General features: G+C 37.6%; 2 protein-coding genes across 5 annotated transcripts; one reads left to right on the forward strand and one right to left on the reverse strand.

The window, feature by feature from the left end:
• Positions 1 to 136: 136 nt before the first annotated feature.
• Positions 137 to 9,063, reverse strand: LOC106744380 (15-hydroxyprostaglandin dehydrogenase [NAD(+)]-like). 4 transcript variants are annotated; one of them, XM_014619086.1, is made up of 7 exons: positions 8,975 to 9,063; positions 8,120 to 8,241; positions 5,879 to 6,002; positions 5,382 to 5,488; positions 4,696 to 4,869; positions 3,085 to 3,239; positions 137 to 2,342 (listed from the first exon to the last, which is right to left on the reverse strand). In XM_014619086.1, exons 2-7 carry the CDS (start codon positions 8,210 to 8,212, stop codon positions 2,228 to 2,230), a joined length of 768 nt encoding a protein of 255 aa, XP_014474572.1. In that variant the 5' UTR covers positions 8,213 to 8,241; positions 8,975 to 9,063; the 3' UTR covers positions 137 to 2,227. The 4 variants fall into 4 exon arrangements, with proteins under 4 accessions (XP_014474572.1, XP_014474574.1, XP_014474573.1 ...); XM_014619088.1 differs by having other exon boundaries at positions 8,951 to 9,031; XM_014619087.1 differs by lacking the exon at positions 8,975 to 9,063 and adding an exon at positions 8,668 to 8,756.
• A 1,348-nt stretch (positions 9,064 to 10,411) lies between these two features.
• LOC106744379 (15-hydroxyprostaglandin dehydrogenase [NAD(+)]-like) lies at positions 10,412 to 14,666 on the forward strand. The gene is made up of 6 exons (XM_014619084.1): positions 10,412 to 10,774; positions 11,864 to 11,990; positions 13,155 to 13,261; positions 13,602 to 13,775; positions 14,107 to 14,234; positions 14,305 to 14,666. Exons 1-6 carry the CDS (start codon positions 10,682 to 10,684, stop codon positions 14,486 to 14,488), a joined length of 813 nt encoding a protein of 270 aa, XP_014474570.1. The 5' UTR covers positions 10,412 to 10,681; the 3' UTR covers positions 14,489 to 14,666.
• The last annotated feature ends 5,081 nt before the right edge of the window (positions 14,667 to 19,747 follow it).

Here is a 19,747-nt window from a genome sequence, read left to right on the forward strand (position 1 = left end):
CGGGGTTATATATTTCCGACGAATTTGTATCTTCAATTTTTGCGAGGAATTCGAAGCAAAACTGCAGAGAACGAAACGATCGATTCTTTCTCACGAAAGGTACGGAGCGATACAAAAGTGCAAAGTTGTGAGAAGATTCAAATTGATCCTCGCAATTTTATTAAAAGGCAATGCATTTTTATTGGCAAGGCTAGCAACGTACATACCGTGTAACGTGTAACAAAAACAAACTCAACAATCGTCGCTAAATCGTCACGTTGTCGATCGAAAGCTACAATGAATTCTTCGAACGGACAACGCATCTCGAACAAATTCGACGGGCTCGCATCGATCTAACTAGATATCCGATCGATCTGTGGCGATCTGAACGATACAATTCGGTGCGTTGGTGATTGCTGCACGCCACGACAAACCAAGACAAAACAGGAACAACAAGTTGCGCTCGCTCAGCCTAGGTAGATCCTAATTCTATCGCTATACCGTTTCTATAAATATTCCTCGTTTTCCCTCAAAAGACTGTAGAAAAATTACGGACACGACTGGATAAGTAGTTTCGCTTGGAGTAATCGTCCGACGGATTTCGGTTTAATTCCCACTCGCTCGGTGTACGCCGATGTAGATGATCCTTGACGCACGTATCGAACTTTGAGCTGTAAATTCGCACGCGAACATGAGCTTCAGTTTCTCGTCGGAATCTCCTGAGACATGTGAAGAGATTTTACCGCGTCCCTCCTCTCGAATAGACGGTTCGTGCGACTTCATTTTCGTCCCAACATCGTGTCTCAATAACGCCGATTATATTTCTATCTTTTCTGATATTTTTACACACGTTTAATATTTGAAATATATAATGTGTAAAAATGTTCGAGATGCGATGGACTTATTTGATTACTTGGCACTGTTCAAGATTAAAACGTTGTTTCTCCTCCTACTGAACGTTGAAAAATATATCGACGACAAGGAATAGTAGCTTTGAATTTAACGGACCTTTCTTGCTTTTTTCTATCTCTCTTACATAAAAGAGCTTTTATTGTATTTTGCGACATTTTGCAAAGGGAATATCCGTGAATCCAGGATCATTTATATCGGTTGTCGTAAGAGACGCATGCTTCCTTTTTCTCACCCTTTCTTTTGTACGCGTCGAGAGCGTGAATTTAATGCTTTCACCTCTCTCACTCGATTTCTCTCACACACACTCTCTCTCTCTCTTTCTCCTTGCCTTCCTTACACAAGCAATAAATACAGTGTCTATTATACTCGACCTAGTAGTGAGACGCGATTACATTACACTTAGCGACGTGAGACGGCACGTGAAGGGAATCGTTGAGATTACGTTGAATATGATAGAAAAAAAGAAAAAAAAAAGAAGAAAAGGATCGGCTACACGTAAGACGAGTAACTTGTGCGACGATTACAGATGATTGGCGGCAGGATACAGATATCGTTGCGATTTTCGTCGGTGCATTACACGAATGTTCGTCCGAAAAAATACGGGAATTCTCGACTGACATGAATGCAAATGCGAATTGCCGTTCAGAAGTCCCGTGCCAAAAACCGACGCAAATTCGCAACGCGGGTGCGGGACGGAAGCGAAAGCCATTGTTTTTACAATGTTTTACATTTTCCTTTCTTTTTGTGTGTGTATTTTGTGCGTACTAAGAATGTTTCCGCCATCCCGACGCGCATCCCGCGTCGACCGTGTGCGGGATTTTCTTATTCTTATTCTTCTTTTTTTCTTTAATATTGCGATCTTATATTTCTCGCGACTGTTAAATCCGAGATACTCTCTCTCACTCTTTCTCTCCCTTTCTCACCTGCGTGTCATAGATTTTCAGCTATGTCAGTATAAATCGTACCAAAAGTATGACTTTCTATCAAAAATCGGAGACGACGTGATCTTCGGACAATCAACGTTCGTTGTCGCCAGAGTAAAAAAGGTATTCCAAATTCTCTCCCCTTGAAGTATTCAAGTATGAAAGTAAATATATATATATATCCGTATGTGAGTAAAACTACGTTTCGCTCGCCTTCGGTCGTTGTCGTTATCGTCGACAACGGCCGGCGAAACGCCGGCAAGTGATGGGATACACATCTCGATACAATTACAGTTAATTGTGCGATACGACGTAAGATATTTGCAGTGAAGCGAGGAAGAATCATTGCACGTGGACGACACTCTTTCCCTCTTTCTTTTTTCTTTCTTTTTTTCTTTCTTCTTTTCTTTTTTTTAATGCTTCGAGAAGCTGATCTCGTACGGTGGCTGCTCTTTCTCCACCATCCATACGCTTCCGCTCTTGCCGGTATTCAACACGTGTATCAACGCCTTCGCCACGTGTTCCGCCCTGCAACATCAAATGTTCCTTCGAAAAATGTCCCGTACTCGCGACTGATTAAGAGTATTTAGCTAGTCACGAGCTAGTGACTGGCTAGAAAACTTATCTAGTCATTAATATCTAGCTACCAGTTTTGAAACCTAATATGCTAGATACATTTCTGCTCGGGATGTGGCAGGTTTAATTGTATGAATAGAATTTGCGTATTGTCGAACAGCTACTCTATAGGTCTATTGGCTTTTTTAATATAATTCCTTGAATTCTTTTAAACGTAATCTGATCTGTACTTTCGTCTCAAAGATTGGGTATTTTATAAGAATTTTATTTTATAATTTTTATATTTTTATTTTATAATTTTATAATTTTATAATATAATTTTATAATTTTTTGTACATGCAACTTGATCCATATATTAGTATTGATCTTGTATAATTTCCTCTGTCCTTTAATCTGTAAAGGATCTTATTCCTTCTTCCCTGTCCCATCTACCGTTAATTTAATGAATAAATAAATAAAAATTTTCGTGACTATATAGGTTTTTTATTAATTTATTTAATAAGATCCCTGAGGTTTTGCATCCGATCTTTTAAAAATTAGAAATTATTAAGCGTACAGGATCGTTATTCATAGTAGACACATGAAATTTTTAATTAACCGTGTAATTATCCGCAGTTATAGAACGATCATTCAATTGTGAGAGCTGATTAGACAGAGATAATTGGTGAGAATGTAATGCAGTGTGAAATTGTACCTCTGAAAAACTGAGGAGGCTACATCTCTTTGCCAGGCATCCTCATATCGAGCCAGAAGAAGCTTTCTACCGACGTCTTGCACCAATTTGGTCTCCGTGGTGCTTGGACAGAGTGCCATCACTTTTACGCCCGTCAAGTTCACGTGATATTGATCCTATTCAGACATTAATAATTTATTGTATCATATATCAGAGCTCCATATTCTTATCTTAAATCCAATTGAATGTATAAGCGAAGGATTTCACAATGTAATTCAATAAGATTTAGATAATGAGAAATATGTAAATTTTGCCGAATCCGTTCTCTATGGTTCGTGCAAATAATGTTGTTTTTGATTATTCACTTTCTAAAGTTCAATCAGTGTATCATCACTGAGAAGCAGACAATAGTCATTAGTGATCATAGTTATGACACTATAAATCAGTAAAATTTCGCTGCAAAAGTCTATTAAGCAGCAACAATTTCCATCAGAGATGTCTAACTACAAAGACAGTGAAATAAAATATTATTTATTACTTCTATCTTATATTATTTTAATTCTACTCTTAAAATATTATCAATGATTTTATTTTAAATATTCTTAATTATGTTTACCCGGAAGAAAAAGATCATATATGAAATTTGTCCATATATGACTATATATAATCATATATGTCCACAACGAAAAAATACTGTTGTTTACAAATTATATGCAAAAACAATCGAAATAAATGCTTCTGGCTACTTGTGCTTCTTGACAGCACATGATATTGACATTTAATTAGATGCAAAGCATCATTTGTTTTCCTATAGACATATATGATCATATAGCATATAATCATATATGTAACTACATATATGGGCAAAATTCATATATGATTTTATATAATCATATATAATCATGTATAACCATTTTTTCCCGAGTAATTAATTTGCTTTATATCATATTTGAAAAACACGCTTATCCTGATGAGATTCGAACTCGAAACTTGTAGCTCTTGAGTCTGCTGTCATATGAACTATGTCAAATATCATACAATATTTGGTTGAATGCATATTCAATGTGTATAGGATATTGCGTCAATATACAGATCATTATGACGGGAACACGCGTGAGAGAGTAAGAGTGCGTCGTGCGAAATTGGACCTGTCACGCGCGCTCTCACTCTCTCACGCGCGCCTCTGAGCAGGCAACTTGTCATAATGAGCTGTATGTTGATGCAACATCCTGTATATATATTTTTGTAATAGCGATTTGCAGTGAATTTTTCACTGGCCAAAATCAGTATCCCGGCTAACAAGATGACGCCAAATGACATCTTAATGATGTCTTATCCATATTATTAAGACGTCATCTTGTTAGCTGGGATTAGACAAAAGAGTTAAGTGGAAGAGTTTCCATTAAAAATTAGTGAATACTCGTTGATTCAATTAGTGACATTTTCACTAATTCAACTTAAGGGAGTATTGTAATTATTAACTTTGCACTTTATCTAATGTTAATGAGATTCGCGCTTTGTTGGAACGATTGGAAAATCGACGGCCTACATCGCAGTTATTTCGAGTTAGCAGTAATAATCGATAACTGGTGTGCGTGTAAAAAGAGACTTCTTTCACAGATTCTTACGAACCCCGAAAGCCCGGGTGAAATTGACGACGGCCGCTTTCGTCGCGGAGTAAATTGGCACGCTGACGTAAGGATTGACGCTGACGTTGCTGCCAGTGTTAATAACGACTCCACCTTGGCCGCCCCTATCCGTGCCCATAAACCGTTGAGCCAGCAAAGTGCCGCGGATCACCCCATTCTGTAAATATATTCGCCATAACGTTAATTTTTTAACGCGCATACATCGCGGTACATATCAAATATGTCAAAATTATTTCATCCTGGGAAATTATTCAATGAGTATGCAGTTATATGCAATAGAGTCACGGAAAGTCATAAGAATTTATTTCAAAAATGCATGATATTTTTTATCGAAATTAAAAAGAAACGAGGAGAAAAAGAGTGAGCGATAAAACGTAGAAAAATGTTATTGAAGTTGCCTATAAAATAATATTCCTTTCATTTTGCATATTTTATACCTTCATCGTGTACTTAAACAAAGTACTAAACCACAAGTCTACAGCTTTTTTATTTCTTCAGCAATCCACGTTTAAAAATTATCTATTTTTTCGGCCGATTATACCGATCTGACCCTTTAATAAAGGATGCCATAAATTTACATCGGCGTACCAAAGAGTCATTTGTTAATACACCGTTGAAATGAGACATACAAAGTACAGTGAAAAGGGTCTATCGGAAATATTTACTTACGAGATTAATATCCACTTCAAGTTCCCAGAACCGATCATTCATGATACCAGCATTATTGATAACTATATCAATATGACCGAATTCCGCAATCGTTGTCTGAAATGATTCTGCAAATTGAATTACATAGTATTATTATAGGAATAAGTGCCATAGCAATAAAAACGATATACATGCACGTACATACACACATGCGTGCGCGCACGCATATATTGAATACACAAATTTTAATGGGTTTCGTATAAAAAGTCAGGTTTTTTGTATTCTTTCAAAAATTATTTTTTAACCTTTCCTCAACAATAGCTGATAATGTTGCCTTTCTAACGATATATAATAAATAATGTCTTTCAATAATATAATACAAAAATATTAATTATGTCAACTATTGAGAATCCATCAAAACTTTTGCATTCACCTAATATATATATCTACTTATATATCTACTTATAGTTATTTATGGACGCGATGAACGCATCCATAAATATTGCAAATTATCGTACCTTCAAATTGCGGATAATCCGTGACGTCGCATTGCGAGAAGATCACGCGATCTTTGCCGTATTTCGCGGTCAATGTTTCCACCAGTTTCTCTCCTTCCTCGGTATTAATATCACAAATGGCCACCTATAAATAACGAGACACGTGTAAGAATAGACGAATCTTCTTACACTTGCAGTGTCGATAAAATAAGCTTGGCGTCGTTTGCAAGATATCTCCAGCTATTTTTATAGGCACGATGAAATGTTAATTAAATTTGCGTATGTACCTTTAAGAAAAAGTATTGTTTAGCTATATCAGTAACTGATAAATGTTCCAATTAACTGATGATGTTGGATTAGTTCGCATCCAACTGCGTAACTAATAGATCATCATCACTTAATTGGAATATTTATCAGTTACTGATACACCTAATCCGTTCTTTTTCTCAAGAGTATATAAGCATAAGCAAATTGTTATTAAATATAAAAGTTAAAACTCCTGGCTAGTCGCTGCAACTATGTTTGATGACGTCAGAAGCGAGAAAACGCATGTCATTCCTGCGTTTTACAAATTACATTATTCAAATAAACAGATATACTCATAAAATGACATTTGTGATCGATCCAGTACACTTGTAAAATTGTCAGCGCACTTTTCTTTTATTCGAATAAGCAATAAATAGTCGTAAAATTAACATTAACAAAATCATGAAAAAAAAAGATTAAAATGAATGGTTCCGTGTCAAATTAATTTTTGCGGCTGTTTATTGATTATTCGAATAAAAATGCATAGACAATTTTATAAGTATGAATCGATCACAGATGTCATTTTGTGAATATATCTTTTTATTTGAACACTAAAATTCTTGACATGGGTTTTCTCACTTCTGACGTCATCAAACAAGGACAGCTGCAGCAACTACCCAGGAGCCTTAATTTAAATTTTGCTCATATAATAGTGACGTATTTACTTGCAGGAATTTCCTTGGAACCGGCAAACGGATTAAGAATTTTCTGAAGTCGGGAAAAGTGAAAGCGTTTATTCAAGTGAAAATATCTGTTTTATACCGATTCTACAATATGTATAATATAATGAAACACAACCCTTACAGAAATTTATTACTACTAAGCTATTAAGTAAACTACCAAATGAGCGATTAATTACTTATTTTGAATACTTAAAATACCGTTGTTAATAATTTGTAATGATTAAATTACAGAGTTCGCACTGACCCAAAATATTTCAGTGCTTAGAGTTGCAATGATTAAATACTACTTTATTGTTAATATGATTACTTAAATACTGATGCTTAATAGCACAGTGGTGATGAAATATATCTTCACAGAAATTTAATACTAACAATTACTGAATTTGCAATTTGATTAAATATTGAGAAAGCAGTGGAAATACAGTAGATAGTGAGCACACATCGAACAAGTGTTCCGGTTCCTTCCAGAAGATCTAAGGTACCTAACTGTTAACCCTTTCGGTACATTTGACGAGTGAGATTCGTCATCTGCTTACTTGGGCATAAAATGTATTACTTTTACATATTAATCCATATAGCGACAAATTAAATCCGTCCCATGGGCATAAAAATCTTAAAATAATTCAGTACTCAAAGGGTTAATTAGATGACACAGGATACTGCCCTGAATGTATTTTTTCTCCTTTCTTCTTTTTTTATTATTTTTATTTTATTATTAATATCAATAAAAAACATATATAATCTTTTTATGTGTATAATTTAAAATATATTAACCAATGACTAAATATTGGTCAAATAATTACTGAAATACCGCCAGTATTTAATTATTGTAAATTCCTCAGTAATTCTCAATATTAAATTTCTATAAGGGAATACAATCGTAACTGAATAATTAAATATATGTTTTATAATATTCATATACCGAATGACCAACATCTGTTCGTTATAGCGGTTGTTTGCGACTTGATCTTTCGAAATTTATCTTGAACGAGCGATAAATTTCTCGCCTGTCTTCGAGAACGATCTAAATATAAATCGGCTGTTTTGAAGGAAAACGCATGGAAGAGTTCTCGGAACGTGTTTTTGCGCGAAACTCGGTCGCAAGTCGCGAGTTCGGGGCATTCCATGAGCGACAAGTGACGTTCGCTGCATGAAAAATCGCGATAGCGAACGACTTCTCTTTTCCTTAAAGGAGCGAAATATATTTTCGTGATACGAACAATGTATGTACGTCGGAAACAAAGTAGAGAAATTTCCTCCTAAAATACCTCACCTTGGCACCTTGACTCAACAACTCGACGGCGCACGCTTTGCCGATGCCGGAAGCGGCTCCTGTCACAAGGGCGACTCGCCCTTTTATCTCCATCTTTTCTAGATCGTCGTCCGCTCTTATATCTGCGCGTGCAAGACTCGAGATTAGTACACTTTTACCACTGTTTTGTCATGTCACGCAGCCAATTAAATCAACGGTAAAGTCTTTCAAAAACATTACATTTTATCAATTTCTTGATAATATAATCCTCAGACACAGAGGTCTGTATTCTGAATTCACTTTTGCCGATAAAAGTGCCTCTAAAAGTGGCGTAGGAATCATTTTATTGACTTAACTTTTATTAATTGGCTAAAAAGTCACACTTAAGGCACTTTTATCGATAAAAATGAGTTCAGAATATGAACTAGAGGACCCAAAGCGAGATTAGAGTTATCTCCTCGCGAAAGATTACCTCCTAAATTTCCCCCGCGATCTAATTCCGCCTCTTTTTCTCCGCTGTCCCTTTCACCCTAGACTCGTCGTTAAAGCTCAACAAGAAATTGATTCACCTACGTCTTCCAGGAGCAGCAGGCGTTCACGCACCGAACACACCACTCTCTCAACACCTGTCACTTTTCGGCCACGACATCACCGACGCTCTCGAATAACCCTGCTTCGTTCAACCACGTATCGACGTACCCTCCCCTCACTCCCTCTGTTCTCATAGGTAATTCCAAAATTCACGGCCGAGTACACCTCTCTAATCGCCCCCTCAACTTCGTCGCGGACGGATATCCGCCTATTCGCCGTTGTCTACCGTCGATCGCTTGCTTCGCCTACCGCAAGTCTCACCTTCTCGTTCCGTTGGCCGTTTACCTTTCAGATTCTTCCAGCCGTACCGATGTCCGCAACAGGCGGGGGTGCGACGAGCCGGCTAACTTGCCTATTCGACTGCAACTGTCCAGACGCGTCTTCTTCGCCGAAGGGGGTGCAATCGACGACGGCTGTGGGAGACTCAGGGAGGAAGGTGTGGTTGGTGGATGCGACCACGTACTGGCTGACTGACGGTCGGCCGGTACGACTGTCGGGGTGCCCACCCAGCGCACACCCGGTATAGTCCGATATTGATTGGCGCGTCTGCGTGCCATGCGGGTGTGCGCGATGCGCCTGCGAGCCGATGCGTGCCTTTCACGCACGTGCGTGAATGAGTGGGTGCGTGCGTGCGTACGCGCGCTCGCTCGTTCACTCGCCACCCCGCAGCAGACTGGCCGACGGGCTTCCACCACGTCGTCCCCGTGGCCCCTTTTATTTTTAGAACGCCGTCCTGAAAAAGCGACCGCGCCCCGAAAGCGAGAGTTCGAAGGTCCTCTCGTTTTCTCGATCATACATGCCGCTTGGAACTCGCCCGGTCAAAGGCTACATTCCAAAAATTTCTTCTCAGTTTGCATTTGCTGTTCGTTCGCTCAGTGTATACCTAATTTAAGAAGATGTATACATGTAATGTTCGATTCTGTACGCCAATTTTGCGCCTATTATGTCATCTTCTACGCGCAACTTCGGGTTTCGTGGGAGAATCCATAAGCCTGAGGTCATTTATATACATGAAAGTTACATCCGCCGCCCGTTAATCAGATTTTCATGTAAATTGACGAATAGGACTGATATGATTGAATTTAAATAACAGGAGCTAGCAGATTTGCTATTTTAAATTCCACGTGTAACGTTTATCTCTCGGGCATTTTTATCGGAATAATGTCGCCATCTCAGTTTCCCAGTTTCACAATCAGTCATTCCGCAATAGCGATAACACATGAGACATTTATGTTATCGTCCAATTTTATCATCGCTATGTTTACACCAAATACTGCACAGATTCATTATCACGGAGAAGTTAGATTTAATTAAATGAGACCGATTTGGAGCATCAGGAAGTCTCATCGTGTACTATCAATCAATATCTAGCGTCTCGTTTAAAAGGTAGTTCCAACGTCGATTGTTGAATTTTATTTCCGCATTTTCACGTAGTTTCAAATGGTCGGGCACAGCAGATATAAGTTCGACTCACGATTATATATCATTCTTTGCAGCATTTCGTCCTCTTAAGAAATATTAAGGATACATCCGGAACTTCACTGAACCGCCACTAATAAGAAACCGCAAATGATGGGAGAAGAACGTGATCGGGAGATGAAGACACCAACGAGGTTGCGCTCGCGGATAACGAATCTCGCGCGACGAGATACCCCGGTAGAGTGAACGTCACGCAGTTCTGAGGTCGAAGATCGTAAAACGAAAACAACGGATTCTTCCATATCGGTTCAAGGAGGCCGGAGACGACCCGCGTCACAGCTAGTGGCGATCGGCAAAGAGACGTCGTCTCTCTTTACCCCTCGATCGTGAGCGGTTAATTGCTCCTTCAAGTAAATTATCGAATTCGTGGATGACAGTTTTCGGTGACACGTCTCATTGATCGAGTTATTTCGCAAGTGAAAAGTATCGTTGGCAAGAGAAGAGAAAGAAAGAGAGAAAAAGAAAGAGAGAGAGAGAGATCGGTTGCTCTTTAGGGATTTCCTGAGAGAAGAAATGCAGATCAAGGATAAACGCGCTATAGTGACTGGAGCAGCGAGTGATCTGGGCCTGGCATTTAGCAGAGAACTGCTGCGAAATGGTGCCTCGGTACGTTATTCAATAAACATCTCCTTGTATCATTCGTTTTATTCAATATCAATGTTAATAAGATTGTGTATTATTAAAAACTCTGAAAATCTTGTATTGTTCGCTGGTTCGCCTGCATTTAGAATATGGCTCTGTAATTTGGTCATCGTACATGATTAGTTACTTCTGTCTCTTTGAATATGTGCAAAATAAGTTTCTTAGACGTGTGATTTTTAGTTTGGGTAAACCTCTGCTGTACTTGTCATAAATGTGGACCGTAGGAGCTGCGTTTATTATCTCTATAAGAAAGAAGGACTTTCACTGATCTCTTATTCCTTTACAGGATTCTAAGGGACTTAATTTATATTAATATATTGAACTATGTTAGAATAATATATAATATATAATAGAATAAAATATTCCTGCTAGACCTACTAGAGTTTATTTGCCTTTTCACTAAAAAAGACATAAAATCCAATACGAGAAATTTAAGCTAAATAACAAAATAAATAACATTATCTGTGATCAGAAATATGTGTAATGATTTGGTTGATATATTCCACACGTCATTACTTAATTTTAAGCAATCATTATTAAGCATTTATTTGTATATTTCTAGCCTATTTTTTTCTTTCCTTTTTTGTTTTCTTTCATTTTAGCTATTATATTTCCATATTGATCAGATTCTTGTACAATTTTTATTCCTTTATGTAATTTTCTTTTAGATACATATGCTAATATTATATTAGAGGGAGTTATTTTTTTCTATTATGTAAATAAATAAATAAATAATAATAATAAAACAAATAAATAATTTAGCGCATATAATATAATTATGTATTTCCTTCTTGTTTTCGAGAATTAAATTAGCTATTATTTTGTTAAATAATAGCTAATATTTAATTAAATTAGCTATTATTTTCTTTGTAAAGGTTAATAAATTAGCTAAGCGCGATATGCATATCAAATTGAGTTAAAAATAGTCTTCACTGCTATTGATCAATAATAATAATAAAAATTAGAGACAAATTCACCGTGAAAATCTTGAAAAATATCACAGCGTCCATTATTGTGCACAGTTTAATATATGGAAACGATAAATACTTCCAGATGATAATTATGATCGATATCCGGCAGTCGTCTGGAGAAAACGCCGTGGAGATTCTGAACAGTGAATTTGGTCGCAAACGTGCTGTATTCTTACATTGCGACGTGACAAACAGCTCCAAAGTCGATGGTAAATATCCACAGAGTATTTATTTATATATAAAAAAATGAAAAGGCTAAATATGTGTGAAGGAAAAGTTAAAGCGAAATTAATCTAAATTAAACTGGAACTAAATTAAACCGCAATTACAACAGAAATAAACTTACCTTGGCAAGACGGAGGGCCGAGCTTCGCTGACTTTTTGCAATAAACTTTCTTGTGACGCCAGCTTGGTTGACTCTTCGATAAACGGCGACTGACTGATTTTCACCAACTAGAGACACGCAATTATTTATATGTTACCAGACCTGGCCATATTATTAGACGCACTTTGATTTTTTAATAGAACATAGGACTATATATAATAAAAGTTAGGAGAAAAGAAAAAGCTACTAATTTTACTTTATGTTCACATGATTAGAATAATTTTCGGTGTCAATCAGCGCTTTTACCTTTGCAACTTTCTGAAGTGTCAAATCACTTGTTTTATCCAAAATTTTTGTAAACAATATTAATATTTTTCACACAAAAATTTATTTTTCTGTCAGCGAGGAATTTGAAGCTTCAAATCACAAATAAATAAAAATAAAACTAAATTTAAATTGACACATATTCAAAACATATCTGTTCTCGTTATTATAACAATGCAACTAGCGCGGATTCATACTTATTCAAGATCATTGTAATAGCCAAGTGAAATGAGGTCATAAAAAATATCTTTTATAGAACAATGGTTCCTTAACATAATTCGATCGATAGATAAGCCGTATTATAAAGCTGGTTCTTGGAAGTCAATGAGTGACATTGTAAAAAATTAAGGTGCATCTTCAATAATATGGACAGAGATTGTATTTGCTAAGGAATATTAGAGTAGTTTATTTCACTTGGATTAGATAAATATTACTTGAACGGAGCACACTGAAAGGAAAAAAGTGTTACATTCAACAATATTTACTTAATTCAAATAAAATAATCCAAATAAAATAAATTACTTCAATACTTCTTAGCAAATATTTATTTGAACGTAGCAATTTTTTTCAGTGTACATATATACTACTTATTTATATTCTATTCTGCTAAAAAATATTCATAAACAATTGGTAATTGGTTTCAATTACAAGCTTAACGTATAACAGTTTTGTGTGTGTGTGTTTGTGTGGACACATTTAAAATCGAGAATAACGTTTATTGCAGCTGCGTTTAAAGAGGCGATCAGCATTCTTGGTGGGCTTGATATTTTAATAAACAATGCAGGCGTAGTTAACGAAACTGACTTCTCCAAAACCATCGACGTCAACGTGGTAAGTTCTGTCTGCAAATTTGGATTTTAATTTTCGAATAATATTTAAGTCAGTTTTGAAAAACAATCTTCGTTAAATTCGTCGGAGAATTTGTAAATTAAAATTCTTTCGAAATTTCCGAAAATTCTGTTTGTAATTATCCAATTATATCAATTTCTTGATGCATAACATTACGTTCGCGTATTATTTACTCTTAGGCAATATAAAAATTATGAATGAAAAAAACATTCATTAATACGAGGCTAAAATGCGACTGTGTTGAAAATTAAATTTGTGGTAAGATACACTTAAATAAAACGAAAAAAAAAACAATATATTAATGTTCTCTTTTCTTCTGCAGACGGCTGTAATTCGCGGAACTCTGCTGGGAATTCAACAAATGCGAAAGGATTCCGGAGGAAAGGGCGGTGTCATCGTAAATGTTTCGTCTATCGCCGGACTACGAGCGCTATCTGAGCTCCCGGTGTACTCCGCTACGAAGCACGCCGTAGTTAGCTTCAGTCGTTCTTTTGCAGTAAATGTCCAAGTCTTAAAAGTATATTTAGAAACACAAATAATAGCTGTTAAAAATTCAAATAAAACTAAGTCGATATTTCTAAGCTTGTTCTAAAAATACGACTATATATATATGAGTAAAATAATAATGATATAAAAATATATAAAATTCCTGAAGATCATTGCACGTACATACAATTTGTGAGTGTAATAAAATTTGAATAATTTAACAGCTATCATTATCTCGGTAACGTTTTTTTTGCTAAATTGCAACCATCGTTTTGTCAAGATATCGCGCGAATTCTCCCGGCATTCATTGTCCTGAATAATTTGTTATTTCTTTGACCCAGCAACCCTATCACTACGGAAGGACCAATGTCAAAGTAATCGTGCTGTGTCCCGGTTTGACAGGCACACTGGAAGATCTGCCCCAAGACATTTCAGACAGCGAAATTCTGCAGAATTATCGACCGCAGAGGTGAGTCAGTCGATGTTTCGCGTGTCTGTCGAAGTTCGCATGGAAATGCAAAAGCAAAATCTGTCGTTAGGGTGGAGAGCGTTGCTCATGGACTGGTGTATGTGATTCGGTGCGCGCAGAACGGTAGTGTGTGGATCAGCGAGGACGGGAAGCCGGTTTACGAGGTGCAGCTTCCCGACACGTTGCCGCAGAAGAAAAGCGATACACTCGACGCGGGAGAATCAGCCGTGGACCCGAAGCCGGCTGAAAGTTAAATGTTCGTGAAATTGAAGCGCGTGTTAGCCAATTATGTAATAATTAATATTAATTAGACGGATTGTGTTCGTATTTCATATAATAAATTTGTCTGTAACTACAGACAAATATATATAGAAAACGTAAACACAGAAAAATATATACTGCATTCGAGTAAACATTACTTGTTTCATGTAATTCAGAAGTTTATACATCTGCAAGTATATCTTAAGTTCAACCCCAAATTGATTCAAAATATATTCTGAATCCTAATATATTTAGCACTTCAATCAAGAATATTAAATTAAAACACTTAAACTAAAACTTTGGTCTATTTATTCAAATTGACTAAATTAAATTTTTCTCCGATCAAGTTTGTAATATCCCGGGAAATTGTGATATCCATAGGGAAAAAATTTCCCATATATAATTGGATATAATTATATATAAGATGCCACACATAAAATATGTCTATATATAAAAATATATAATTATATATAAAGTGATGATATGGAGTTATATATAATTATATATAAATATAATGAATTATGTATGATTATATATAAGGACATATATTCATATACAATTATATATAATTATATATAACCATATATAATTATATATGGACACATTTTACATATAATTACATATAATTATATACAAGAAATTTTTTCCCGGGATATTCTTGAAAAGAGAATAAATTCTTCTTTTGAATACATGATAATGAACTTTTTTAATATTTGTAACAAGTATATTTTAATACTATTATATCAAGAAAATATTCTTTATTCAAGATAACTATAACTTTTAAAAGAAAAAAAAATAAACCGAGTAATTGCTTTTCTTTGCAGTACGATTAATATTTTTCTTTGTGTAGGTAAGTTTCGTTACATGCATTTATCATCAACTGGTTAAGACTATCACATGGGGAATTTAAAGGTTTTATGTTTATAAACGTTATATATGTGTTTCATTTCTTAAACTTTGTAGAATTCTAAACGCGATGCAGAGCTTATAATATATAACGACTTTGCCGAAAAATAATTTACGAAATTATTTCCAAGGTAAATCGCACAAAAACGTGCGCTAACTTCCATCGACGAAAACTTCGATCGAGCAAATCCGCGTTGCGTACAAAGTTTGACGTACAAAGTTTACAAATGGAAACCGCCCGATCTCGCAGTTTTTGTCACATTTGCGTCACTGGATAAAAGGAGATATATTGTTTCGCTGCGATGACAATATAGTAAATAATACTCTACAGAGAGATAGAAAGAGAGAGACCGGTCATCCAAGCAATTTGCCGAGCAAAACAGCAAAAATGTAACGTAATTTCACGCAGACGCGCGTATCTGTAATGCAAAAATAATTTACGAAATAAATTCCCAGGTAAATCACGCACGAACATGCGCTAATTTCTACCTGAAAATCTCGATCGAGCAAATCCGCATCGCGCGACGCGCCAAGTTTGCAACCGCCCGATCTGCATCACGGATCGCAATTTTTGTCGCATTTGTATCACAGAATAAAAAGAGATATCTTGCTGCGTCGACAACATAGTAAATAATACGCCACAGATAGAAAAAGAGAGACTGGTCATCCAAACAATCTGCCGAGCAGAACGACAGAAATGGAACGTAATCTCACGCAGACGCACGTATCTGTGAAGCGATGCAATGGTGTAGCGGGCAGACACACACGGAAAGAGAGAGAGAGAGAGACGAGGCGTCACGCACTTAAGAAGCGAAGCGCAACGCGATAGTGCAAAAATTACGCGAGATAATTACTTTCGTCTGGATTCGGAGTAAAGTTCGATCGGAACCGACGTGCTCCGGTTATTGGTATCGGCTGACGGCGCGCGACGACACCACTTTCGCCCCATGATTTATGCGCTCATCGCCAGCGCGACGCGTACCGGACGTTAAGTGGACTTTTTCCATCGATAAGACGCCGGCGAGCACGAGCTGTGCGCACGTCGAGCTCTTATCGCCGTTTTGTGCCACACGACCGCTATTTCTGTAGCCGACCGACCGCCATGAGCGGAGGCGATAGTGCGCTGCAATTTGCAAGCGTTGCAATTTGCGAGCATCGCGCGAATCAGGGATCTCTGCCGCGACGATCATCGCAGCCATTCTCTCCTTGATTTTTTCACTGTCGGTTTGCTAAAGTTCGACAGGGACGTCCCGACTGATCGTCACAGAATGAATTCGCTTGATCGAATCCCACGAAATCCCCGTCACGAATGCGCGGATGGATATTAAAAATAAATGGAAAAAGTCTCGCGCGTAACGAGCAGATCAATAAGCCGAGAGGTCGGCAACATTTGATTCGGGCTGACTGCGTCGATAATATACAATTGATAACGTTTTATTGCGTTGCTTCTTCTCGGTGCATGCGACTGTTGCATCCGGATTCGACAACGAAAGTTCGATCAAGACGATCGCGGATGACCGTCGCGTGTCGAATACTCGGAACATGGTTCGTGCAAGATTGACCTCTGCAAGCGTCATCGTCGTTCCACGAACCGTGTGTTACGACGCTCTACGTCAAGTAACGAAAAGTCATTTCTTACCGGAGCCCGCGTTCAATTCGCCAGAGTTATCCTAAGACTCGCGAGTGCGTCATATTGAGAGAGAAAAGTGATTAATATTACTGAAATTATAGTTTTTTCCCACACTATATCTTCTCATTGTTCCAACGAGGAAGTAGCAGTAACACACTGGAAAAAGTACTTAACAATTTATTTGTGGGATATAAGATTTATTTCACGGAAAAATTGATTTCATAGCAATAAGGTGAAATCAATTTTATGTCCTAAAAATAAATGTTTAAGTACTTCTTCTCAAAACAATATACAGAGTGTTGCATCGACATATTGAGCAGTATGCCGAATTACCGTTGCAAAAGTACGTATGAGAGAGTGAGAGCGCACCGTGCGAACTCGGGTCGATTGCACGCGCGCTCTCACTCCCTCATTACATACATATACATACTACATCACACTTACTACAAAAATGATTCCCCTGACTACAATTCTTTCGCTATGCGATTATAAATACTAAACGCCTTTTTCTCATGTGCATGGTTCGCGTTAGATCTGTTTTTTTCAGTCGCGTCTCTTCCATGCAATTTCTTCTCTCTCTCTCTCTCTCCCTCTCTCTCTCTCTTCCTTCCCTCCCTCCCTCCCTCCCACCCTCTTTTTCTCTCTACGCTAAATTAAAAATTGATCTTTCACGGGGAGGAAGAGCGGAGAGATTATGAAGCGAAAGCACAACGGGGGAGCGTGGGAATTTATTATGATGCACCGAAAGGAAATATTAATCCAGAAGTGATATAAGGTAGTCTGAAAAAACTGTAGCATGATATAAGAAGGATATTTATAACAGCAAGAATATTTTTTCTAGTTGCATCCCGCGGTGCGAATAATATACAATCCACCTGGCAGCCCAGCTCCGAGCCCGGAGTGTCGTCGTAAATTTTTATTAACAGAATGCGTGGCTCGCCTTGAGTAAGATCAAATATGTAAAAGCGGACCTTTCGTGGGGAAGGCCTGGCTCTGGATGGAAATATTAAACTCTACACGGTGGTCTTTGATCTCGCTCCCCGCGCTCCCTGTCGCTCTCTCCGTGTTATTATTTGTTGCGCTCTGCAGAGAAAACGCGCTGCAAACTGTGCGGCAGCGGCGGCGCACGCGATAGAGCGAACGCGCAACATTGTCGAGAAACGGGTTATTACCTAGCGTAGTGATGTACCGTCTGGATCACGACCTACCCGCGATATCGATACCGCCGCACCGCAATTATAATACCGCGAGGAGAAGGGAAAAGTGCGCAGCCGCCTCGAGAAATCTCGGCCGGCTCGTGTTCAATAGGTTTAATATCAGGAGACGGGCTGACGGCGCTACACGATTAATTGGTCCTCGCGGAAGAGGTTAATTAGGGGAAAACGCTATCGGGAACTGCCCGATGAGAGGAGAAGTAGGCTTGTCTAGCGAGAGGGAAGATAAGTGAGACAATGACAGGCCGGAGGAACGCGACGGATGCGTCGAAAAGTCGTGAAAAATCGCGATTGAAAACAACATCTAAGTAAATCATTCATTTCGATACACATAGGAGTGATATTTCCTCATATCGGGAAGCTTGCTGAAGTCAACCCCGAGATCCGTTGGCGGTCGATCGAAAATTTGAGGGTACGCAATCGGCTGATTAATGGCTACTACACTTTTCCACGATGAGTCTCGTAACTCGCATCTCGCGTTCGATAGAAGAATTTGTTTCCCTTAATTCTTAGAAGATACATTTTCCTATTGCATATACAGAATGCGATGCAAAATTCATCGGGGAAAAGTGTTGCGACCTTTAATCCGCCGACTGCACGTGTACATGAATGATGGTAAAACTTTCGAATTATTAATAAAACTTTATCCCAATGAGAAATAAAATATCGACGTCGATCCGATGTAATTTTGATTGTTTCGACGTCGACTTGACGTCAGTTTGACGTCGATTCGATGTTCATTTCTCGATGAGATACATTTAAATCCTAAGAGAAACAGGATTGTCTCTCATGTTTCCAATTATAAAAACCTCAGAGAATTTGCAAACATTTCAAAATCTGAAACCTTCTGTGTGAATTCAACAATATCTTTTATTCTATTTTCTATCTAAGGTAATAAATCCTGGGCCACAACCTTACTCTAGAACGTAATCAGTAAACAAATTGACTAATCTCAGTTATTTATTCAAAGAATAATAGATCATGGTTAGTCGATTTGCTTAATCCTTACGCCTTAAAGCCATATTATAACCCAGGGCTAAAGGGCCGTCTACAATGAAAGTAGTAACTGTCGGAGTAGAGAGCGAAAACGTTTTTTCAGTGGAATAAAACGTAACACCAGGAGTAAGCGAAATAGATTATTCTCATTTCCATAGAGAATAAGAAATAGGAATGATCCATTTCGTTTATTCTCGATTTATTTACGCTCTATTCTATCTGAAAAACTCTTTTACTTCTTATTTCAACAATCTTATTGCTTTCATTGTGAACAACGTTTTCAGACGTCCTTTAGACATATGTATTGCTTCGAAACTTTCAGAGTCGCCAATGATTTCAAATTTCTAAGTGGAGAGGAAAGAAAAGCTGAAAGAAATTTTCTCAGTAGTAGAGAGCTTTTTCTATCTACCAATCTGTGCGTGTGCGGTCTCTCGTTCAGAGTCCATCCTTCGCCCCTTGAATCATCCCCGCCACCGCAGAAACCGAAGTCGCAGTATCACGAAATC

The sequence above is a fragment of the Dinoponera quadriceps genome, unplaced genomic scaffold, assembly GCF_001313825.1.
Source record: "Dinoponera quadriceps isolate SergipeBrazil2010 unplaced genomic scaffold, ASM131382v1 scaffold777, whole genome shotgun sequence".
Taxonomy (NCBI): Eukaryota; Metazoa; Arthropoda; class Insecta; order Hymenoptera; family Formicidae; genus Dinoponera; species Dinoponera quadriceps.